The following is a 27,372-nucleotide window of genomic DNA, read 5'->3' on the forward strand; positions in this document are numbered from 1 at the left end:
ATGTATATCTAGCAACATTTTTGCAAATCTGAAAAATACATATAAGAGAAGCTCTAATATCTATTTTTAGAATTTGTAAATTGCTAGTTTTCTAAATGTTACTCCATCCTTTTATCCAATAAAATTAGGCAGTAAAAAGAGATCAAAATTATTTGGCACACATTGCTATAGCTATACAGAGCCTGTCATTAAAAAGTATGCAGGATTGAAACAGAGGAAGTAGGTGCCTGCAGAGAGAGCTTTTTGCCTCTAGGGAGCATCTCCACCTGGCTCTTATATTTTCTGCCCAGGGCCTACCACTATCCCATATGGTGCCCACCCTGGGGAAGATGCAGCCCAGCACCAGGGCTTATGCCCACAAATGAATTTCAGGGCTGATTGCACAGCCATGCACACAGACTTCATTCATTTTGTGTCACACTTAGGTGAAGCTCAATTACTGGGTTTTCCTGTTAAAAATGCTCTGCAGTAAGAGTGCTTTTGTGTGAGAGAAAAGCACTGAATCCCATAGATCAAGAATAACAGAATCTGAAAATGTTGTCTTCCAAATCACCTTTAATACAAACATTTAATACAAAACATTAGAAAGTATCTTTAAAACACATCACTGGCAACCATTTCCACCTCACGTGGCAACACATCCTGTAGGTTAAGTGTTTTGGTGATACATTGCTCTAATACATCCCAGTGAGTACGCTCTGAGAGCATATTAGTGCAATGCATCATTGCTGGGGGATGTTGTGTGGTGTGCACGCAGCAGTTCATGTCTCAAACAATACAGAGCATCGTTTCAACTTCCGCAGCCAAAGCACAAAAATCCCCTTATTCAAATGGCTGCCCAGCTAGCAAGGCAAGGGTGCTGCACAATCTGTAGCCTTTGAATAGAGCCTGGAATCTTGTTTGCTGTCATCACTTCTTAAGTAAAAGTCCAGCATACTACCGTATGGTGTTGTCGATGCAAACCCTGAGAGCATAGGGGAATATTTAATTTACTATGATTCTCTTTTGAAAGCCACACTTCTCTTTATATTTTGCGGAGTTATCTTGGGTGGAGTTAACATTTGGATTTCTCTCCTAGGTAGACGTTAGGAGACCTTAGAGAGCTGGAGCAAAGTGATGTTACAGTTTGATACTTCCTCTATGTATGCATCTCACCTCTTCTGTTTGAAGTTAATTTGATTTTTCCTGCATAGGAAAGGAGCCTTGGGAGATAATTTTTTTTTTTTTATTAGAGATATGCTGAATCGTTCAGTTTCCAAACGTGCCAACTGGAGGAAATTGAAAAGTCCTTGAAGACTGAAGCTTTTGGTGCATATCCAAATTTCAATTCAGAATTTTTTTTTTGACAAAAGCCAATATATCAGGCAGTTTTTAGGGACATCCTCTTAAATCATTTGAATATTTAAGTGAATATAAAATGCCCTCCAATTCATTCTACTTCTATTGGATAGATGGCATTTTGGGCTTTCTTTTATTGCCATTTTTATATGCACAGGCTGTCTAATGTCTTCCTGGGTGTTTATTTCTTGACATGCTAGGAAAGAAGTAAAGGAGGACTACTTTTTAGGGTAAGCACAAAGCTTTTATCAGTAGACTAAGGCCTTTTAAATCCCAGTGCTGGGAAAAACTGTTGGAGATTGTTCTTAAATATGCAACAACACAAATAACAAGACATTTAACAAGCCATACGTTTGTTGTATGATATAACCATCTGAGGGGGATTGGTTTCATGACCCCTCCCCATCCACATGACAAAATTTGTAATTACACAAGCCCCTTATGTTAAATAGGTGAAGTCTTTTCATATAGCCTAGGCATATTCTCTTGTATACTTTAAATCATTTCTAGATTACTTATAATACCTAATACAATGTAAATGCTATGTAAATAGTTGTTATAGTGTATTGTTTATTTGTATTATTTTATTATCGTATTTTTTTCAAATATTTTCCATCTGCTTTTGGCAGAATCTGTAAATGCAGATTTTCAAATTCTCCATCACATATTTTGAAACTACTCAGGTTTACACCCCACTGAGATGCTGTTTCATTTCTTACCTGAACTTGGTTGTAATGTGGATAAAAATATCATATTTTATTGTTAGCATGTGAAATGTTCTAATAATGAACTACCTAGTAGTTAACCTTATACCTTCTAAGATATTTATATTTCTTAAAAATTAATTTAAAAGTTACCACTCCCATGTAGACTTACAAATGAGATATTTTCCCATCCAGGTCCTTCATCTGAGACCCAGGCAGAGATCCATGTGTTTCACTTTAGATTCCACTTTTTTTTTTTTTTTTTTTTTTAAGACAGAGTGTTGCTCTGTCACCCAGGCTGGAGTGCAGTGGTGCGATTACGGTTCACTGCAGCTTTAACCCTACAAGCTCAAGCGATCCTTCTGCCTCAGCCTCCTGAGTTGCTGGGACTACAGATGCACGTCGCCATGTCCAACTTTTTTTTTTTTTTTTTTTTTTTTGTAGAGATGAGGTTTTGCTATGTTGCTCAGGCTGGTCTCAAACTCCTGAGCTCAAGTGATCCTCCTGCCCCGGCCTCCCAAAGTACTAGGATTACAGGTATGAGCCATCATGCCTGGCCTGATATAATTTTAGATGTGAATATAATAATGCATTTTTAACTCACCATAAAAGTACATTGCATATTATCCAATTCTATTTCAATTAAGACAAGGCTAGAGATACATATAATACTGAGAGGAAAATGAGGCAGTCGTTATCCTGACTGAACAGATGAGAAAGCTGTTTTAGAATTTGTAAATTGCTAGTTTTCTAAATGTTACCCCATCCTTTTATCCAATAAAATTGCTCAAATTCACACAATTCATGGCAGAGCTGAAACTAGAAACAAAATTTCTCAATACCTTGACCCTCATTCTAGTACCTAGTAGGTTTTGACCACTAAGAAAATAAATAATCTTAAATACAAATGTTGAATAGGGAAAAATAAAGTAACTTTTATTAAGTTTTAATTCTCTGGCCTTTTCGTGCTCAGAGGTTGTCAAGGTTTATCACTTGTTAGTAATCATTTGTTGTAATTTGATGTGATACAATGAAATGAGTTATTACGAGCTGTGCAACTTCAGGAAAGTTACCTAACTTTTGATATCTGAAAATGGGGATAGAAAAAGCCTACACTAGAGAATTGATATAACAATTAATGATAATGGCTGCAATGGATACTTACTGGTACAGATTGGGAATGATCAGTGATGGCTATTCTTGTTAACATTACCTTTGAAATTAGTATTATCATTCATGTATTCGATGGGCTAAATAAGTCTATTGTTAGGAAAGAAACCACTAAGAAGTATGCTTGCAAAAACAGAAGGAGCTAGATCAGACATTAAAAAACAAAACAGTATAATTATTAATATATCTTTTTACCCAGAGTGCATTGGAGAGGGTTTCTGGAAGCAGAATTTGCTATAGCATCATATTTATCACCTATCTGGTATTGACCTCATGTTTTTTGTTTTTTGTTTTTTGTTTTTGACGGAATCTCACTCTGTCGCCCAGGCTGGAGTGCAGTGGCGTGATCTCGGCTCACTGCATGCTCTGCCTCCCAAGTTTATGCCATTCTCCTGCCTCAGCCTCCCAAGTAGCTGGGACTACAGGCTCCCACCCCCACGCCCGGCTATTTTTTTTTTTTTTTTTTTTTTTTTTTTTTTTTCAGTAGAGACGGGGTTTCACCATGCTAGCCAGGATGGTCTCAATCTCCTGACCTCGTGATCCGCCCGCTTTGGCCTCCCAAAGGGCTGGAATTACAGGCGTGAGCCACCACGCCCGGCCGACCTCATGTTTTAAGCATTAGAAAATGACCTGGCTGGTCGTTTGGGCACAGTATGTGCATGCCCTTCAGGACGTGGGGTTTTGTGGTTGCCTTCAGGCTCAAGTTTCTGGAAGACTCCTTGCATGGGCTCCAGACCTCTGCTGGCCCCTTGGTCCTCCTATTTTCTCTGGGTCCACCTGAAAATACAAAGGACTTCTCTGCAACCCGCCAGAGTCTTTGGGGCTTCTCCAGGATAATTCCCTTCTGCCATTACCACATCTACTTCTAGGCCTTGATTGATAGAATACCTTGCCAAAAATCAAGATTTCTCTGCGAGGCTTTCAGATTTCCCGTAAATGTGGCACCAATACTGGTATTTTCTGAATTCTCCAGTCTTATCTGTGGGTATGTTCTTAGATTCAGCTCTGTTGGGGAGGAAGGCCACCCCAGCTGCCTCTTTTTATTTTTCCCTCTTTCTAAACTTTTCCTCCAAGCATCTGAATGGTTTTCTGTTTTCTGTGTTTCAGGAATTTCCCTTGAGGCATTTATTTGCTTTTCTGCAATATACTGTATGGTACCTAGGCATCTCCCACCTAATGTTGAAATGTGGAAACATTGACAGTTTTTAAATGTTATTTGTTTTCAAAAAATTTTCAAACCAAAAAAAAAAAAATCTAATTTTATGATCTCACTATGGACTTTAAAAAAAATTTAGCAGATCCGAAAATGAACAGGACTACACATTTATCAAACGCGCTCAGCCATAGATTCAGTGGGTAGGAAAATCAAGAAACAACAAGGACAGAGATAGTACCTGAGACAAAAATACACTGAGACCATGAGTAATTATGATGACAGAGAATGAAAATACACAGGTTTAACCTCAAACGTTTCATCCTCATTGTATCTAAGAATGTAGAAGCCACTTCTTCTCAAACCCAGGAAACTTAATACAATTCTTCAAACTCCTGACTTTCTGAGTTTCTTTTCCTGTGCAAACGTGTTATTCTGAATGACCATTTATATTTTACTTTTCTGAAGCAATCAGCTATTAGGGTTGTTCTTGTATTCACTTAAGCATCACTGTGGGAAACATTTTATATTGCATTAATTTTAACCACTATCTACTTCCTGGTATCAACCAGACTTTCAAAGAAACAGATCCTTGGGCCTATAGCTAAAGCCATGGCCAGTAAAAACTTGTTTGTTCCTCTTGTGTAGGCATTCTGATTTGGGAATTAAACTTACACCTGCTTCTCAAAACGTTTTTGTTTACTAAGTGATTTTTTGCGGCTTGGTCAAAAAGAGCTGAATCTAGTAACTAATGAACGACTACTCAAACTACTTCTTTCAATGGAAAATTTGCATCTATCTAGCATAGGGTAAGGTGGTAGGGTACATACCTTTCCCTGATCCAAATCACAAAGGTAACCAAGCTGTACAAAACACTTTGATGTCAAAATAAATCATATCTTACAGTCTCCAGCAGCACTTTGAGTCTTTAACAAGACTCAGGATTATGTGACCATCGTAAAGATTGCCATGTTATAAATTTGTTATAAAATAGGTTGTTTTCCTCCAGTCTGGATGGGTTTAATGTAATCTATACACATTCATATCTCATTCCTTATTTGACCAGTGAGGCACATGTCAGCATAGCTCCTGGGCTTACAGTTGCTTGCTGCCCCTCACCCACAGAGCAAAGCAAAGATTCACACAAAGTGCTAACTTGAAGAGTTCTTGAATAAGTCATCTAGTCATGAAAACACCTCTAAATTCACAAAAAGTAAAATTTCTCTCTTGTGATAATGTTAACATGAGGAGGAAGGAGCAGATTGTTGGATTTATGATATTTATAAGAAATTAATTCTAAATGAGATTACTAATAGCAATTAATAAGGTATGATTAACAGCACCAACCTGTGTACCAGTGCTATGGAAATACCCACCATTTTGTGTAGCATAAAGGCCTCATATACGTCCGCTAGATTTCTCTCTCTTTTATTCTTCACCCCTACAATACTCCGCTGTCTTACTCCGGCCCATGTTTTACCCCTTCTTCCTCTCTAGAATAACATGTTCTCAAGAGACAAGCTTGATCTATCTTGTTCCTAAAAGACATTCCTGCTTTGATATTGACTTATTATAGATGCCCCCAAAATATCAATAGAAATCTTCTATAGTAGAGGCATTAGAGATTTTTTTTTTTAATTTTTTGCTCTTTTAGTAGTAAACCAGATAATCAGAAATCCACATGTATATGAGCAGCATTAATTGGCAACAGTGGTTACTTGACAGCATCCCTGTTAGACAAGATCTCAAGTGTTTATTCTGAATTCTTTAATCTTTTTTATAATCCTTCACAATGCTCTGGTTTCATCATAGAATTATAGTGCTGTTTAGTGTGGAGAGCTAAAATGTTTTATATAACAATTTGTTGTATTCCATTTTGATGACATTGGCTATCTGATACAAGAATACCAGTTATACGCCTGCAGAAGTTAATGGCAGAGGCCAGGGGGCTGAATTCAATTGGACTTTCAATGCCTATGAGCTACAGAATTAGCATCTATCAAAATTTTGTAAAAATACCTTAAGTGTTTAGTTTCTGTATTTGGCCTGTAGACTGGTGAATATCAGAGATGAATTGCAGTTCTTAAGTTAGTATGAATGACTCTCAAGGTTATTTCAATGACAAGTCATCATATGTATTATATATGTATTATATACACATACATATATGTTTATATTATATGCAATATATTTAACAAATTTTGACTGGTTTCTGTAAAATTTATGGCAGAATCTTTATTCTTGGGGTCATTGTTTTATTGTTAATTTTTCTGAGTACATACTAAGTGTTTATATTTATGGAGTACATATGATATTTTGAAAGAGGCATACAATGCAAAATGATCACATGAGGGTAACTGGGGTATCCATCACCTCACGTATTTATCCTTTCCTGCATTACAAATAATCCAATTACACTCTTCTACTTATTTTAAAATGTACAATATATTATTGTTGGCTACAGCCACACTGTTGTGATGTCAAATACTAGAACTCATAACTCATTCATTCTGTCGAATTATATTTTTGTTCCCATTAACGATCTCCACTTCTCTCAACCCCCACTACCCTTCCCAGGCCCTGGTAACCATCCTTTTAGTCTCTATGAATTCAGTTGTTTTAACTCCCACAAATAAGTGAAAATGTTTAAAGTTTGCCTTTCTATGCCTGGCTTATTTCACTTAACAATATGACCTCCAGTTTCATCCATGATTTTACAAATGACAGAATCCCGTTCTTTTTTATGGATAAATATTCATTGTATACATATACTACATTTTCCTTATCGATTTGTCTGTTGATGGACACTTAGGTTGCTTCCAAATCTTGGCTATTGTGACTAGTGCTTCAATAAACATGGAAATACAGATACCTTCTTGATATATTAATTACCTTTCTTTGGGGTATATACATAATAATGGATTGCTGGATCATACGGTTGTTCTGTTTTTAGTTTTTTGAGGAACCTCCAAACTGTTCTCCATAGTAGTTGTACTAATTTACATTCCCACAGTGTACAAGGGGTTCCTTTTTGCCACATTCTCACCATCACTTGTTATTTCTTGTGTTTGGATAAAAGGCATTTTAACTGGAATGAGCTGATATCTCATTGTAGTTTTGATTTGCATTGCTCTGATGATCAGTGATGTTGAGCAGCTTGTCATATACCTGTTTGACTTTTGTATGCCTTTTTTGAGAAACGTCTTTTCAGATCTTTTGCCCATTTTAAAATCAGATTATTATACTTTTTCCTATTTAGTTGTTTGAACCCCTGTATGTCCTGGTATTAAACCCTTGTCAGATGGATAGTTTGCAGATATTATCTCCTAATTCTGTGGCTTGTCTCTTCACCTTGTTGATTGTTGCCTTTGCTGTGCAGAAGCTTTGTAACTTAATGCGATCCCATTTGTCCATTTTTGCTTTGGTTGCCTACGTTTATGGGGTATTACCCAAGAAATCTTTGTCTAGTCCAATGTTCTGGAGAGTTTCTTAGGATCATTATTATTAAAAGTTAATTGCATTGTGAGGTCTAGTGAGGTGGAGGTTGAGGTAGAAATAGTATATATTACTTGATCTTTGAGAGACTTGGTTTGTTTCTATAATATGGTTAGGAACAAGGATTCTGGATCTGGACTGTCTGGGTCTAAATTTCATTCTGGTACTTACTGCGTGAGCTCAGTTTCTTCATCTGAAAAATGGGGACCCTAATTTGATGAGAGTCACTATGCTGTACAGCTCCACAGACATTGTACTTTAATGAATATTACAGTGGGAATTCTGTAGCAGTGGGCCTTTTCTACTATCTCAGCAGGTTGTCATGAGGATTATATGAGTAAAGTGGTTAAAAGAGTGTCTGACTAAACACTCTGTGTTCATCATTATTTTTGAATAAAAGTGGTTTTAATGATTATTACACCTTAAAAATTAATAGTGCATTCTAGTTCTAATTTTAATGATATCTAATGATGAAATTTTCCCCCACACTACTCTAGTTACTTGCACTTGTTTTAATAAATACGTTTCCAACATATTAAATGGAGTTCATTAATCTTAGAATAATATTGTATTGCAGTGCTTTACCAAAGCATTGTGGAGCCTGAGGCAAAAGGAAAAATCAGTAATACTGATTCCATGTTTATTTAAAATTTTAATACCTTGTTCATTGTGAAATTTTTCTTATTAAGTTTTAAAAATATTTCATTGAAATATTTCTCATGATATGAGATCTTAGCATCCTCTTTTATATTTTGTTCCTAAGTGAGTACCTCACTTATCTCACTCCTCACCCAAGTTCTGGCCCTGCTGTTTTGGGCTTCATCAGTTACAATGGAAAAAAAATGGTCCCAATCTGCATGTGGTTAGTACATCTCTCTTCTCTCATTGACTACAGGAGTCCGTAATCATCAAATCTAACTCTAGAGCCCTGAAAACTGATGTGTTGAATGTTTTTCATCGTAGCGTTAAACCTCATTCTTTATTCTCCAGTTACAAGGCAACTTAGAAAATCTTACAGAATTCTTGACATTCAAAACAATGTTTATACCTTCTTAAAATATAGTCTGGTAATTTGGTCCTAAGAGTGAAGTGAGTACAAAACAAGTGTGACACTAAATCAGAGTGCATAGGACAGGCAGGGGAATAACAATTATCCTGAAATCAAGGGAGAAAGAGAGTGGGATGAAACCTAAGAGGGATTTTATTTTTGTTTGTTTGTTTGTTTGTTTGTTTTTTACCAGTAGTGTTAAGAGAACCAAAACTAGTTAATGAGGCACTTGGTCTAAAAAGAGAAAATGAATAAGGGGTCCCTTTACTTCTATACACGAAAGACATGATGATGAGATTGAGAAAGTGTGCCCAGAACCAGGGCTGAATAAGTAAATAGGAACTCAGCTAATATCCCGTGGGGTGGGTAGCATGCACTAGAATTGCATCTGTGATTCTGGAATCAAGCTAGATAAAAGCTGAGTTGGATCCCTGCTGAGTCACCTAGTCACTGTGTAATTTGGACAAACTACTTAAATTCTCTGAGCTTTAGTATGGAGATAAAAATGTCTACTTGATAAGACTGTTGTGAGAAATAAAAGTTTGTTTTTCAACAAGCATGGGACACAGAGAAGGTGCTTGATGGTTGCTGTTGGGTGCTATAATGATTCACATTAGCATTATGGCTGGGTGCAGTGGCTCATGCCTGTAATCTCAATACTTTGGGAGGCCGAGGCAGGTGGATCACCTGAGGTCAGGAATTTGAGACCAGCCTGGCCAACACAGCGAAACCCCGTCTCTATTAAAAATACACACACACAAAAAAACTGGGTGTGGTGGCAGGTGCCTGTAGTCCCAGCTACTTGGGAGGCTGAGGCATGAGAATCTCTTGAACCCAGGTGGAGGTTGCAGTGAGCTGAGATCGCGCCACTGCACTCCAGCCTGCATGCAGAGTGAGACTCCATCTCAAAAAAAAAAAAAATTATACGAGGCAACATAAAAGCTAATCAAAGGCAATTACAGGCAAAGGGGATGTAGCTGGCCAACCCTAATGAACTATCTATTGGGGGCTTGTTCAGCACAGAACCAGAATAGTAGACACAGCCAAGTGGCTAGGCATGAAGTGAGGAACATGTGTTTATGTAGCCACCAAGAGGTGGCCAACCTAGTGTTGGGTCAGCATCACTGTGCTAATGAGCACAGCCCTCCCCATTTCTGAATACAGCAGGAAAATGATACTAAAAAACATCCACTGGTGTCCCAAGAATGCAGGAGCCTTCAATAAGCCAGTATTGACAGAAACTACATCTAGGAGAGGAGAAATCAAGAACAAGCCTGACTCAGGACATTGCTCTTCCAGACAGGGAGAGGGGCTGGGACATGGTCTGGCCAAGTGCAGGTTATTGAAGGGAGGAGTTGATGACAGTTATACTTGGAAGGAGATGACTGCAAATGCCTTTTATTCCACACAGTTTGGAGAGTCATGTAGTGATGACAAATAGGCTGGTATTATTCACTTTAATTGCTGAAAGATACATTCTTATCCTTATTTTCTCAAAGTAGTGTTTAATTAAAAAAAAAAAAAACTTTTCCATTTTTTTTCATACTATTGTACTACTGAGTAAAATTATATATATATATATATATATATATGCATTTAGGACTTTTCAGAACTCAGAAGGCATGTCAGGACATTTTTTGGTTCCCAGTCAGAGTAAATCAATCTGGTAACCAATGCTTATACAATGTCTATGTATCTGGCCAAATCATTTAAAAAACATAGCCATCTGGATATTTGGTCTAGGAAGCTCAGTCACTGCTATGGTCATTTACAAATATGCAATGATTGCTTTTATTGAAGTGAATAAACCGATTTTATGTTTTGATAATTTATTAACAGATCTTCATAAGGAAAAAACATGTGTGAAATTACATGAGACTATTTTCTATTTATTTTTTATTTTTTTTTTTTAGGAGCTAGTTGAATTTTCTCAGCAATCCAAAAATGTGTGCATACTGTCATCCGCCAAAACCAGATGGTCCCATTCCTGTGTCTCTCCTAAAGTTACGAGGCATTTCCCCCTTCCATTCTTGAGCTACCTGAGCTACCTGGATCTAGCATTCATTTAATCTTGGACACCAAAGTCAGTTTTCTTTGGATTGTGTGAGAATTTGTGCTTTGCATTTTTTATTTTACTGAATTTTTGTTGGCAAAAGCTCTGCACCTGCCTGGGAGCTGATTGAGCTTCCGTAGAGCCAATATGTTTCTCAGTTCTCCAATTTAAATGCTGCCAAAAATTTTCTAACGTGTGCCATGAGAAATTCAGTAGCACATAAAACCCCATTCATTAAATAAACAGTTAACTAAGCAACCCCTGGCAAAAAGCACAACCCATCTGACATCTGAATCATGTGGGACTTTCCAAAGAAAATAATTAAAGAATAGATTAAAAAGAAATACCCTGCTGCTTAGCAGTTATAATTGAAAAATAACAGTTCTCAACCTGGGGTCTCTATAATTTTTAGAGGCCTTTTAGTGAGAAATGAACAACAGTTACATGTGTTCAATATTTCAGCAAACCTAGAAAAGGTCGTATACTTAGCCCACCCAGTATAAGCTAAATAAAACAACTATTTGCATCCAGCTATAATTCCATCAATTTAGTATCATTATACAGACTGTCTCATTCTGTCAATTATATGCCTGTAAGAAAATTAAAATAAAAAATATTACTCTAAAAATACTATTTGTTTAGCAGATAAAGTCAAAATGTAGTTTCAGAGAGATGAGATAAAATTATGAAATTTGAAAAGTATTTATGTCAGCATTAAGATTTGAGTGTGATTACAGAATGCTTCTTTGCTTTCAATAGTAGTCACTTACTGATTTAAATAATGAACACTCCCCTCTTAACCATTTAAGATCTTAACACTTAAGACCTTACACAATTAAGATCATAATGGCAACAACAATGACTACCCTTTATTTAGGTACCCAAGATCAAGTGCTTATGTGCTTAAATAACATTGCAAAATAAGTTTTCATAATCTCATTTGATAAAGAGGGAAATTATTTCAGCAAGAATAAGCAACTTGGCCAAGGCAGTACAACTAGTTATGTAGAAATGCAGGACTGTAAACCTGGGACTGTTTGAATATGTGTAAATATAAATCTTATAACACATTGTTTTTATCAAATTAAAAATTATAGAACAGACTTACACAACTTCTCAGGAACAAGTCTACTTTGAAAAATGTTCCCATTGCAGGTGCTAAAAACATCAGCATTGGCTGTCATAAATGCCACGTTTTCCTGTTTCCTTTGCAGGCTCTTAGGTGGATGTGTGGTTGAGCAGTAAAGGCAGGCAGCCAGGGAAAGAAAGGGGATTCATGCAATTTGGGTAATCCACAAACTGAATAACCAGCTCTTGAAACATCAGGTTGAGGAAGCATAGAAGTCTTACAGTTTTTTATTGCTTTAGGGAAATTAACCGTCATAAAAACAGTCCATAGAAAGAAAACCGGTAAATTAAGCAGTCCATTCCAGGCTCTGGAGGCCAACATTCAGATTCCATCTTGTTCACTATTGACTGACTCTGAACAATCACGGTGTGACCTCAGGCAAGTACCCTCACCTCTTGAAGAGAGCCACCATTAAAGTGGAGTCTGAGGTCGCTCCACTTTCTTCTTCACTGAGAATAATTCATCTAATTCACCAGAAAACTCCAATATACTGGCCACCTACTTCTGGTGTTTTACTGCAAGGAACTCTACCAGGACCTATGATTATTGGAATAGAATTAGTGCACTTACAACTACATTCACTGTTGTTGTTGTTTTCTTTCTGATTTAATCTATCTGTAGTTGTATATCTATCCTCCAACTAGTAAGTTATTGTTCTGGCATGAGGCCAGATTCTCTGGTCTGATAAAATCAAAATTGTAAAACTCATTTATGCATTATAACTTTGCAAATAATTATAATAACAGGAATGTAATTCTAAGCAAGATATAATTTCCTTGGTCTATTGTAAAGTCCCCTTAAGTAAATTTGAATGTATAACCTGCTATGTTTTAGAAAGCTAGATCAAAGCAACTTGTGATATATATTTATTTTATCAATATAGAAAACAAAAAAGTTTATAAGCTATGGTCATTTAAAAATATTCTATGATTGCTATTTTTATTGAAGTGAATAAACTGATTGTATCTTTTGATAATTTATTAACAGATCTTCATAAGGAAAAACGTGTGAAACTACATGAGATGTTTATAATGTTTATAACATATAAACATTATAAGCTAATTAATGTTAATGGGTTGGTTGATTGGAAGGAGCCTAACACACATTAGAATATTTTATAAAGCTGTGACAATTAGGTGAAATGGAAGTAGAACAAGAAAAAATAAACATCAATAAACCAGAATAGAGTGCTCAGCCATAGAATCTCATATATGTAATAATTTAATATGTGGTAGGCCTTACAAATCAGAAAAATAATTGTTTAAAAATTGTGTTCCCCTGAGTGTTGAAGTAAGAAAAAAAAAGGACAAACAATGTGTTGGTTCAAATAGCTATTTGTGGAGCAAGTCAATTTGGATTTTCACCTTAAACAGAAGATAACATTTTCAATGGATTAAAAATAATACATATATTATATACACACACTTAAATATAATCAAGTAATAAATATTTTACATGAAATTATATGGTTATTCAATCTCTCTTGGAGAAATTTTTTCAAAGCTTAAAATTGATGAACATGATCACAAAGTAATAATAGATTAAAATATTGAACATCGGTATATCCAAAACAATAGATAGTATGTAATTGCAAATCAATAAGGAAAGGACATACTATATAGGAAATCTATCTATCTATCTATCTATCTATCTATCTATATCTATCATATATTTAATCTATCTATAATACATGCATATATATATATATATATATATATATACACTAAATGGTATATACTTATACTAATGTCTGCCTCCTTAGAAAAATGTGAAATTCAGTGGTGGATGAAATTCACTGAACTTATGAGACTGGAGACACAAAAGAAGATGCATTGGGTAATCTAGACACATCATTTAGTGTCACTGTTTTGTTATTATCAGTTCAAATATATTTTCTTGGTACATGGGAAGATATGTTCCCCTAATAAAATAATAATAATAGTGGCTACATTTCCCCCATTGGAACTAGCAGGAGATTGAAAAGTTTTTGGATAAAGCAGATATGCTGGCTTTCTTAGCAGTATCTGCTGGCTTGGAGTAGTAGCTCTGAACCCCGAGTTATGGTGGGTTAACTTTCTGCAAGATCATGAAAGACTGATGCCAAAAGTATCTTCATCACTTTCTTTTAAAATAGCAGTGAACATTGCAAGTTTATTGATTCTAGTTAACTTCTTCAGTGTCTTTCTAAATGCTATCATTGGAGGAAATTACTGCAACTTTTACCTCCCTCAGAACTTCTATTTCTGTACTTGAACATCAACTTATTATGAAGCTAACAGAGTTTTAAAGTTTGAGTCACCTTTAAATAAGCTCCAGTTCCTTTTCTGTCATGTTGCTAAAAAGTGGGCTGCTCTTTATTTGTAATTGCTTAAGAGCATCTCATAACCCTGGACCTATGGCAGAGTTCGTTCATTGTTCTTTTTTTCTTTTTTAACACAAAGTTGAAAGAACACTGAACACTGAAGTCCCCAATACATTATTTTGATTAGAGATTGATGCCAACTTGGACAGCCACCTGTCCTTTCTAAGCCTCAGTTTCCTCATCTGAAAATAAGACAATTGATCAAGTTTGTGATTTGTATTTAAAAAAGATCTTCAGCTCAAACTTCACATTACTGACATTTGTGGTTCATTTTTCCATTTATTTCCAAAAGGCATTACTGAATCACTAATGTGAGAAAAATAGACATAACTATTTAGAGAAACTCAGGTTATTCTGCTACATACTCATGTTCACTGAAAGCTTCATAAATAGAGCTGCTAACCCAAGGACAACTCAGTCTTTCAACTCCCATGAGTAACTTTTGCAGATTGCACCCAATGTTGTCTCAGTAACTTTAAGCAGTTCACTGAATGCTGGAATGAAGGAAGGACAAAGCAGGAGGGGTTTTCTTTTCCTTTTTCTTCCCCTAATTAATGGGATATATTTGGTTGTATTTAATTGAGACTAAGCAAAAATATTTTTCTCTTTGTTGCATAAACAAAATACTGTTTTTTCCCTCTCCAATTTTTAACTTTTTTTTTGTTTGTTTAAATGAAATGTCGTATGCCTTTGTGGATGAATTATACTACTGTAGTTTGATTTGCATTTTATAACAGGTTTTGGTATTTGGGTTTGGAGAAGGGAACATATTTCATTGAAAATATTCTGTACATGATCTTTGAATCAGATTAGATCAGGGGAAAAAAAGATCAATTTGCTGCCTTCCCAAAACACTCTTATTTTTCAAAATTATTTATGTATGTCTATTTAAAATTAAATTTCCTTACTGCTAAGAATTATTTTTAAGGATGCATTAGTTTGTGAGGCTGAGACAGGTGGATCACTTGAGGTCAGGAGTTCAAGACCAGCCTGGCCAACATGGTGAAACCCCATCTCCACTAAAAATCCAAAATTAACTGAGCATGGTAGCACATACTTGTATTTCCAGCTACTCGGGAGGCTGAGGCAGGAGAATCACTTGTAGCTGGGTGGCAGAGGTTGCACGATTGCACCACTGCACTCCAGCCTGGGCGACAGAGTGAGACGCCTTCTCAATCAATAAATAAGTAAACAAACATGCATTGGACTACTTTGTACAGGGTTTGTTCATTTTCTATACTGTTCCCTATCCACTAGCCCTCCTGCAGCCACTCCACAGTTGTATGTACTCTACTGGATGCCTACCTGTCTCCTGTGGACATATCACGCTACACATGAAAATTTCTATGGAGTGACATTCCCAGATAAGCTAAAATCCTATTAGTCTCTTGGTCAGTTAAGTTCTACATTGTTTAACATTTTTGCTAGAATCATGTCCTGCCCTAGACCTTCAGTGTAAGAAAGTGAATAGCATAAGAAACTTGATTTTGGGTGGCAGATAAAGCAATAACGGGTGCAAGGATTTTAAAAAGTGACCACCTTGCTTCTATTCTGCTTTTAAGATTGTCTCCTCATGGTGGCAGGAACATGAAGGGAAATATCTAATTTTCTACTTTTATTTGATCATAAAATAATAATTTTTGAAGGCTATAGCGTTTTTTTGTGGAGTGTGCCAACTTTATAAGTGCTAAAATTTGCTTTTGGGCCAAAACATTTTGGATACAAAATGAGTAGGAACATCTTTGTGCTTAAACCAAATTTCTAATTTTTTGAAATTATCAAATATTGTCAATGTATTTATATTTTGTTACATCTATTTTGTTATGTTTATTAAACTAGTTTATTTTCATTGTAACATGTTCTATGGAACTAGGCATATGCACAGGGGAGTGAGTAAAATTGCATTTGATTAAGTATCCTACCATAGTATGTGTCTAAAAATGCATATCTGATTGAATTGAAAGTGTCAGAACTGAAACATAATTTCAAAATAAATAAGTTAATGTTGGGGATGAAAGTTGTAATATGCTTCACTTCCTTTTCTGAGCTCTTTCTTACCTAGATCATGGCAAAGCAAATGCAATTTACCTGCTACTTACGGGATGGCTCTTGTACTTTTCACATGCTGCCTAATTCCTGGTTGTATTTTGACACAGTGCACTAATATAAAGAGATGGTGCCTAGAAAGATCACAGCTAGGTGAAAATAATAATTAAATTCAGGTACTTGAAATAAATATTTTCACTCTTTTTTTTTTTTTTTTTTTTTTGAGACATAGTCTCGCTCTGTCGCCCAGGCTGGAGTGCAGTGGCGAAATCTCGGCTCACTGCAAGCTCCACCTCCGGAGTTCACGCCATTGTCCTGCCTCAGCCTCCCGAGTAGCTGGGACTACAGGCGCCCGCCACCACGCCTGACTAATTTATTGTATTTTGAGTAGAGACGGGATTTCACTGTGTTAGCCAGGATGGTCTCGATCTCCTTACCTCGTGATCCGCCCGCCTCGGCCTCCCAAAGTACTGGGATTACAGGCTTGAGCCACCACGCCCGGCCTTCACTTGATCTTAATAGAGTAAAAGCATTAACTGCATTTTAAGCAAATAAGCAAAAATAAGCATTAAAGCAACAGTCCCCTTAAATAATTCTTAAACCGCACAGACTTTTAAGATACATTTTTTACATTCTGAATTACATACCTGTTGAAAAACTACAATATCATCTTGGAAACAGAAATAGGCCTCTGCTATCACTGGACTTGAAGGGACATTTTAATCCGTAGATGAACAATAAATTCCTCTACTTACTTGTGACATTTGATTCACTTAGAGATATTTTAATGAGAAAAAATGAAGGAAAAGTACTGGTTTTTAGAATGCACATGTAACTCATTGAAAGGTTATCGTTTTGCCTGGTGACAAACAGCTATTTGATTGTGAATCTACTTAGCAGCTGCTGTCAAAAACGAAGATAAATTTCCTGCTGAAACAAAGATAAAGTTTGAGGTTAACGTCATTAGATATTCAAACAGGATTAGACATGATCCTGAAGAAAGACATGCAATGGCTCTGTGCCTCCAGGTATTTATTGATAAAATAGAATAATGTTACTTACTTTCTAGGTAACATTATGGTAATAGGTAATAATGATACCTATTTTATAGGATGCATATGAGAATTAAACACATTAATATATATAAAACTCTTGTAACAGGACCTGCCAGAAAGTGAACTGGTAAATCTTAACTGATTGTTGTGGCGGCTTTGGTGATAGTGGTAGCTGATGTTGTTAGATACCACAAACCCTTTCATGGCTGAAAATACAACTCCTAGGTTAGCTAGCCTACTATGTATATTTTCTAGTTAAGGAACTTTACAGAGAAAGCCTGTTGTGTACATCCAACTGCAATGTAAATATCAGCATGAAAAAGGAAGTCCCAATCTGCTGAGTACCTTTGATCCTGCTGATCTCAGCACTATTTAATTCCCTTAAATATGAGAGCAATCAACTACTGTCTACCTTCTTAGCTGTTGCCTTTGTTATGACAATTAAATTGTGTAGCTCCATCAATTCAATGTAAGAATAAGAAATGTTATTTATAATATTAATAAAAACAGTGAATATTTACTTGAGCACTTACTCCATGCTAGGACCCATTATTAGCACTTTAACTAAAATATAATTTATTATTTACAGTAACCCTAATGTGGTAGATATCATTGTCCTTTACGAATAAAACACTATGACTTGGCAAGGTTGAGGAACTTGCACAAGGTTACAGGTTTGCAAATGGGTGAGCTGGAATTCTCTCTGAAATCTGACTTGAGAATCAAATTCTTAGGCCTCACTCCTTATTATCTGCAAGTATGAAAGAGAAAACCAAGATAGATTAAAATATGAGCCATTCATGTTCTCTCAGGGAGGGTCATAACAAAGTCTAAATATCTAAATAACACTAACATCAGTGCTTATTTCACCATCCTGCATATTACCATAGTTAAGGAATGAAGAGTCTTCACCATGCATGTTAATGAAGTTAAGACCCTTATTATAATTTCCAAACTGAAGCATATATTTATATAAAAAAGTCATTATCTGAGTGGCAAATATTTTCACACTGAATTTCACATACTCCCACTCTGTTGAAAGAGCCTTATCTATCAGTTACCAGTGCTTCAACACCATCTGTACAAAACTTAGATAGATATAATCCTTGAGGCATGTCTGTGTACCTGAAGATGCAGTGAACATTCTCTTTACTAATGGATTCATGTTTCAGTATATCTGAAAGTAGAGAACAATATCCTGGCATCAAAAATCGCAACAGGAGAAAGCCAGAAAGGGGGCAGGAACCATAGAGCATCTTTTATGTCTGTCCCAAATCACACAAATTAAGGGTAAAAAAGCTCAATAATTTATAGATATGGTATGCCTTTCCTTTATAGATGTCAATTTCCAAAATTAAGAAACTGAGACAGAGAGAGGTTAGGGACTTGGCTTAGTAATAGCTTTGAGATTGAACCAAGTTAATATGCAGACGATTAAGCTCCTATTGTTTAAGTTATTTTTTTTTTCTCTGCATTGCTGTCATGTTTTCAGGATTATCTTTAAGATCAAAGATAATACTCAGTGATTGTCTTCCTCAAAGGTGAGCTCTAGGAATGTGAAGACACAAACATATTACTCCCTATTCTTGCATATTAACATGGAAGGGAAACTTTAAAAATTCTAACAAATGTTTGAGGAAATGGAAAATAAGCCCATGCAGCAGGGAAGTAAAATTCAACATTTTGAATCACTCTTCAAAAAAAAAAAAAAAATCAGTGTCCCCAAGGAAAACTTGGTTCTATTAAACATATGCAAATGAGTATGCACAAATATCATCAATAGTTATGATGATACAGTATATAGAAATGTGTTCAAAAGTGAAACATGTAAATTGCAACTTTTGACATAAGAATAAAAGATGTATGAATAATTCTAAGGTGTTCCCATGATCGAGTGCCACATTATTTCAGAAGGAAGCAAAAATAGCTTACACATGAATTTTTAGAAGAGTTAGAATACTTACTAGCTACTCATTATTCTAATTGAACTAGATTCAGTTCATTTTAAGAGTAGGTCTAACTTTAGAAAAGTAGGGTAATTATAAAATCTGGATCAGATGAAATAGTAGTATAAATCTGAGAGCCATAGGCCTACCAATGCAAAATTGCTTTTCCATTTTCTGGAGCAGCCTTTCAAAGTGTACAGAATGGGAAGAAAAAAAAATACACACTGTGCTTCTCCTCAAGACAGTTCTTGTAGGAAAGACATAGTTATTGTATCTGGAGATAGTTCTTTCCTACAAGAACTATCTTGAGGAGAAGCACAGTGTATATTTTTGTTTATAAACCTCTGGAGAGTTTTAACTCAGGCATTCTTCATTCTAAAAGGAATTTATACCCCACAAAATGTGTTTGAAGATGAAATTTCCCAATGCATGGGCCAGCTTGTCAGTTATGAACTGGATATGTACATAAATTTATGCTTTTTCCTCGAGAAATAGGGCAAAATAGTAACTAGTTTATGAGATTGGTCCGCAATATCATATTCTGCTGTATTTTAATTGTAGGTCTAAATATTATTATTTACAAAAGCCTATAATCTAGGAAATAGGTTTGAAAAGGTGAAGGAAGAATTTTATTCAACTATAAACAAATATTTATTGAGCATCTACTCTGTGCCAGCTACTAATCTTGGTGCTGTGCTGTGGTGAGCAAGGTTCTTGCCAGTATAAAGCATATAAAGTGTTGATGCTGGTGGAGATACTTTTTTTATGAGAGATGTATGGCTAACCTTAAGAAATTTTACCCAGGGAATTATCCCTACTTCTATTTTTTTTACATCTTCCTGAACCTTTTCATCACCAAGACACCTGATTCAGTTATAAGATTAAGTCTCATTGAAATCCTTGCCCAGACTTAGACTGCCCCTCATTCTTCAACTTTATGGTGGCTGATGTCAGATTCAAGAAACAATATACCAGGGATAAAACCCACTTGTTCATGTCAGAAACACTCAATTCTATTACAGTGGTTCTATTATAGGTATGAGTGTTAGCATTGATCAACAGAAGCATCATTTGGGTCTGAAAATACTTATTCTTGATCAATATCTATATCAAAAGAATGCCCACATACTAGAATATAAATCAATAGGAAAAAGGAAAAATAATGTAGGTTTGAGTCGCATGAAAGTCACAGTGAGAAGCGATAAAATTTGGAAAATCATCCTTGAAAAGCATTTTCCCTGCCTCTAAAGATCGCCAAAGAAAGGCAATCCTAAATAAATGTTTCTAAGATTTAATAGATCTTTCTCTTTTCAAAAAAAGTATTCTTAAGAATTAATGTAATTCCTTTTTGTTATTGCTCAAGTTCATTCTCTCTTCTTTTGTTGTCAATAGATGCTTGTTAAACCATTGTACATATTTGTTCAAAGAATAAGAGATATCATGTTCTTTATTATAATCCTTCTTCAAGATAAAGGTAAACTGAAACACCAGGCCCAGCATTGGAAAGATGTGACTTATTTAGTTGGCACAAATAATGTATGAAAACCCATTATATGTGTGGGCTTAATTTCTAAACGTTTTCTTATCATGGATAAATTTAGAACTAAAATCTATGTCTATTAGATGATGATAAAGCAATGATTTTTACTATCATGTATTTTATGTAGTTAATATTTATTGAAATCTTACAGTATGCTTGGCATTGGAATGAATGCCTTTATGTAGATTTTCCCACTTATATGTATTTTCTTATTTAATTATTATATTAATAATAATTATGTGAAGTATTATTTTCCTTTAAGGGAGTGAAACAGGCTTACAGAGATTTCTCAGTTCAGTAAATCTGGAGCCAGAATTTGAACTCAGGAAGTCCAATACCAGAGCATGAACTCTTAATTACTCTGAAAAATAAAGTATCCATTAACAAATCCTATCAGGAAACTCATCAGTCATCTGCTGGTTCAGTTAGCCATGGGTTTGGAATAACTGCTGTGTTGACTTGGTTGACTTCATAGCACTAATTAGATATAGGCTGTCTTATTTTTCCTGTTATATATATTATATAAAACACCCGTGCCATTCCTAAAAATGAAAAACAAAACATGCATGTGTGTATATGTATACATAATATATGTGTATATATATATGTACATTTTTACATGTGAATGAATAAATCTAGATTCTAGTAACTTTGGGAGCTTTGAAATCTATAGAGTCCCTTCTTAAAAGAATCTAGATAGTTATGTGGACCTAGATTACTAATTCACCCTTAAGTCAATATGGTCTATGTAATTTAGAAATATGATTATCCACTGTATGCCTTTTGTAGAGAAAAGGTGTCCTTCTCTCTTTATCTTTATGTCAAAATACCTTTGAATTTATTAACGTGATGGGATAGCAAAAGTATGATATCATTAACCCTGTTAGTGAATGTATCCAATGTGTTAATTGGAATCCAAAAAGCCTTAGGACCATCAGCAAGCACTCAGAAGTGCCCGGCCTCTTTCACTGAAGTGCCTTGGAAAATGAGAGTGCAAGACAACCCTTGCTCAGCATTTGTGTAAATTAAAAGTGAAATGGATCACCAGTAACACAGGTTGAATAGATTGAGGGGAAGCACCATATTCTACATGTGGCAGTGTCACGTTACTTAACAGTATTCAAAGGTACTGATGCAGGTCTGGGACTTTCTGTTTTATATATATATATATATATATATATATACACATACACATACACACACACACACACATATATATATACACACACACACACACACACACACATATATGCATACACACACACACACATATATATATATATATTTTTTTTTTGCTGAGAAATATCAGGCTGTTTTGTGCTTTAACTTATTGTGACTATCTTGCAAAGTTAATATCCACAGCAGATATATAGATAATAGAGGAGATCCAATATTTTAGGGGACTGGTATACAATGGTATCCAATTTCAAATGCTTTAATGATGGGAAAACTGAATAACGTCAATGCTTACATTTAATTTTAAAAACATCATAGAGAACTATGAAAAAAATAGCTTTTATAAGTTCAAGTCTTAGCATGTTAATGTAGACATGAAATTAAAGATATATGCAGATTTTTTAATTATTTGAGTTAAATACAAGCAGTTTGTGTGTATATGCACATGCATGTGTGCGTCTGCACACACATTATTTGAATTAAACTGTTATGGTTATTGTTCTATGAATTGACACTTGAATTTTATTTGCCTGAAAAATCTTGCCTTTATACAACAAAATTAACTAAATGCTGTGTGCCTTTTTATGCTGTCCTTGCAAGTTACATGAGCTGATGACAAGTTTCAGATATTAAAATATGGATGCTGGTTTCTCACTGCTGTCCTCTGCCTCTGCCCACAGGTTGTGTATAAAAATAATGATGTGAGGCTGGAATTATCTCGACTTGCCAAGCAAGGAGATCCTAAGATGAAGATCCATGGAGTGGTGGCATTTAAATGTGAGAATGTTGCAACTTTAGACCCAATCACCTTTGAAACCCCAGAGTCTTTCATCTCTTTGCCTAAATGGAACGCAAAGAAAACAGGCTCCATATCATTTGATTTCCGTACAACAGAACCAAATGGCCTCATCTTATTTAGCCATGGCAAGCCAAGACATCAAAAAGATGCCAAGCACCCACAGATGATAAAGGTGGACTTCTTTGCTATTGAGATGCTAGATGGCCACCTCTACCTCCTCCTGGACATGGGGTCAGGTACTATAAAAATAAAAGCCCTGTTGAAGAAAGTGAATGATGGAGAATGGTATCATGTGGATTTCCAAAGAGATGGACGGTCAGGTAATGTTATCATTTTTCTATGCTGTTTATCTGCCGGAGCACCCCACCCACCCGTGCCATTCCTAAAAGTGAAAACCAAGACATATTAAAGATTTCCTGCATTTGTTTCTTTAGAGTAAAAGAAATTGCCTGATATTGCTTCTGTTTCACGCCATATAAAAATCAGAAAGAGCTAATTCATCATCATAGTGGGGCATCAAAGCCCAAATGCTCAAATGTCTCCTAGAATAGCTTCTTAAATGAACTTTTATTGGGTAATCAAATGCCAAATCTTGCAGAAAATTTTGTCTTGAATTTAGCAAGTGAAAAAATTCAAAGTTTTTGTATTCCCAGTTTTCCCTTATGTTACTGGATGTTTGCAGGTACTCAAAGTGGCAAATATAACATATGAAAAAAAATTAGAATGATCCAGACACAAAATCCTTAGTTTGGTACAGAACACTTTAGCATGAGTCTATGGTATTAAAAACACTTTAATCAATAGAGTAGCATTTCAAGGACAGTGGCAAAGCTCTGCTGCCCTTCCAGACTGCTTCCCTTTCTGATGAAAGGTATTTGGAATTCCACCAGCAAACATTCTGCTTCCTGTCGCTGCACTTTATTTCTCTCAGGGAGGAGGGGTAAAGGTGGCAGGTAAAGTTTCCCCGAATACATCACACTTACAGCGAAATTTGGGAGTATTTTAGGGGGCTCAGTATGTTGAATACTATGAGCTTTGAGGGGAAAGAATCATCCAGGCAACAGAAATGACATTTGTGGGAATCCTGGGAAAGAGAGGGAAGGAGGGAGGAAGAGAGAGAGAAGAGAGGGTGAAAGAGGCAGACAGAGAGGGAGAGATGAGAGGGAGAGAGAAATCTGTTTTAAGTATACAACTACATTTCTTTAATTCTCTTCACCCCGGGCTCCCATGCTCTGATTGTCCTACTCATACATAAATCAAATGATCTTATAATAGAAGATAACTAAATTTAGACCTATCTACTCTCCTTCTTTTTTTCTGTTTTTTTTTTTTTTTTTTTTTTTTTTTTTTTTTTTTTTTTTTTTGAGACGGAGTCTCGCTCTGTAGCCCAGGCTGGAATGCAGTGGCCGGATCTCAGCTCACTGCAAGCTCCGCCTCCCGGGTTCACGCCATTCTCCGGCCTCAGCCTCCCGAGTAGCTGGGACTACAGGCGCTGCCACCTCGCCCGGCTATTTTTTGTATTTCTTAGTAGAGACGGGGTTTCACCGTGTTAGCCAGGATGGTCTCGATCTCCTGACCTCGTGATCCGCCCATCTCGGCCTCCCAAAGTGCTGGGATTACAGGCTTGAGCCACCGCGCCCGGCCCCTCTACTCTCCTTCTTTACTTCACCCACCCCCAGCCAACTCTAAAAGAAGCTGAATGCTTCTTTTATCTGTATATAATCTGTGATAACCATCGTCTTTCGGAAGGGCCCTGTTGAAGACCTGGAGCTGAACTCTCTTGCTCATACCCTCCTTGCATGGGCTCCCTCGGTGCTTGTTTACTCCCAGTTTCTCTGCAGCTGAACTATTTTCTACTTTCCTCTTATCCCTGCTTTTTTGTTCTGCTGTTTATAGATCAAGAAGATTGTGCTTGCCTGTTTGGAAATATGATTTTTAGCTAACAAAATAAAGAAATAGAATATATGGAAATTGAGAAGGAGTTGGGAGTGAGTGTGGAGAGAAGGAAGGTCAGAACCCATTGCTCTGATTCCCAGATATATCGGAGACTGTGTGTCTGATTCATTCCTCTCTGGAAACTTTGTCTCCCTAAATATTCTCACTTTCCTAAAGAAGTCTACAAAGAATTAAATTACCATTTATTATTCTTCTTCTTCCTCCTCCTCCTCTGCCTCCTCCTCTTCTCTTTCTCCTTCTCCTCCTTCCCCTCCTCCAATTCCCCCTCCCCCCCCCTTCCTCCTCCTCCTCTTTCTCCTTCTTTCTGATTTAAGCTGACAAGAGTTCATTGATGGGAATGCAAAAGTATAACAATAATGATAAGTGTTCCCCTCTGACTCCCTCCAGCCTATCTCTGCCAGAGATAGCAGTTAATTTGTTACATATGAACTTTCAAGCAGAAGAATTTTAATGTGGTAGGGGCACGGGCTAATCTAGTGCTTTGAAATACTAGCTTGTGGATGCTATAATTTGACTTAAGATAGATCTAGAATAAAATTTTGAAAATGACTTTCAAGAAGAGATATTTTAAGTCAAATTTTATAATACCTTAAAACAAAACATTCCAAGAGTAGTGGTTCACACCTGTAATCCCCACATTTAGGATCGCTTGAACCCAGGAGTTCCAGGCCGCAGTGAGCCATGATCATACCGTTGCACTCCAGCCTGGGCAACAGAGCAAGACCTTGTCTAAAAACAGCAAAACAAGACAAAACAACCCATATCAGATTAAAAGGGTATCTTCTGAAAGTTCAGAGGAGAAAAAAAACACCAAACATCAAATCAGTTGCTTTTCATTCACTTAGAAATGAGGTATTATCTAACTATATTAATGTAATACATGATCAATTCAAAATACTAGTCAATACAAAATAATGTAAAAGAAAAAAGAAAGTATTCATTATTCATTTGAAAACAATGATTTATATTTTTGGATATTTCTTTCCAGTCTTTCTTCTATGTAAATTGTATGTGTGTCTATATATGTGTGCATATGTCTCTCTCTACATGTATATGTGCATATATATGTGTGTATATATATGCATATATGCATATACGCCACGCATGCGCATATACACATACTCACAGAAAACAAAATTATTTTGAATATTTTATGAGGTTTCTTATTATAAGGAGAAAGTATTGATGCAATCTAATTAATTCTCAGATAAATACTATAATCTTCAAGCAGAATAAAATCTACTTTTTCTATCTAAGCTCTTTAATTCATCCAAATTACCAAGAATTTATTAATTACTCTATTTGTACCCTCATTGGAGAAGGTCAAAAGTAGATGATATCTACTTTAATTTACAAAGCTCAATTCTGTATGGGAAGAACAGAAACACATTCTAAGGAAGTGTTATTTGCATCTAAGAAAGAAAATAAACAAAGCATGAGATTTTTCTTGGAATCCAATGGAAAGATCAAATTACTATGCTTGGTGCTGTTTTGATGGTAAAGTACTTTTATGTGATTAAAATTTCAGATTAGTGAATTGGAACAAACAATATAAAAACCAAAGCTCATTCACTAAGCCAAGTTCTGTCCTTTATTAAATTGGAAAAAAAAAAAAAAGAGAGAGAGAGCTCATATTATGTTAGCCTAGCTCAAGGGAGTTTAATGTAATTTTAATAGCTGCAGCTGTTAATATTTTATATATATAGTATTTTAATTAAGTTCCATATTTGCACACTGCATTGGTTTGGTATGGAGTAGCCTTTTAAAAATTGAATGAATGACTGTACTTGCTTTTATTTTACTTAAAGGATATTTCTGATTTGGTTGGTGAAACACTAAGATTCATAGGTCACTTAAAACTAAGAAACATGGAAATTCATGAAATAATTTATTATACCCATTTTATGTCAGTTATATTCAGGGGCTCTAGGAAAATTATTTTTCATATAATGTGGAGAAAGGGTACTGCTATGACAAGAGGGTAACATGGGCTCCTTTCTGACATACAGATAATGAGGCCATATCTGTTGATTTGCCTGGAATATTCCTTAGCTCAATATTTTAAAAGCCTTATTATCTCTGTTATTAAAGTAAAGGGAACCCAGGCCTAAGGGCAGTTCTTTCTGCTGTTGACCATTGGTTGGCCATACTAAAGTAAATAGAAATATAATGAGACCATTATGGTCATTAATTTGCAGCCAATATAAGTAGTGGTTATTTTGGGATAGAACTAGGGTTAAAATCATATTTGGTGGACACAAATGATTTAATTTTAATATTACCAGTTTATAAGGTTCATAATTTCCATCCCAGATAGAGAAAATTGTATTTATTATTTTTTTTAATCCACAGTTTCTAGTACATTCCTGGGTATAGCAGTTGTTCAGTATATATTTGGTATA

General features: G+C 35.7%; 1 protein-coding gene across 27 annotated transcripts in view; it reads left to right on the forward strand.

Moving 5' to 3' along the window:
* Positions 1-27,372, forward strand: part of NRXN1 (neurexin 1) — a 1,134,169-nt gene that overhangs the window by 460,797 nt on the left and 646,000 nt on the right. For all 27 annotated transcript variants that reach the window (XM_045368569.2, XM_065527617.1, XM_065527623.1 and 24 more), the window contains one exon: positions 22,896-23,334. In XM_045368569.2, coding sequence (XP_045224504.1) covers positions 22,896-23,334 — 439 coding nt within the window. The remainder of the gene's footprint in view (positions 1-22,895; positions 23,335-27,372) is intronic.

The sequence above is a fragment of the Macaca fascicularis genome, chromosome 13 (genome assembly GCF_037993035.2).
Source record: "Macaca fascicularis isolate 582-1 chromosome 13, T2T-MFA8v1.1".
Classification (NCBI taxonomy): Eukaryota; Metazoa; Chordata; class Mammalia; order Primates; family Cercopithecidae; genus Macaca; species Macaca fascicularis.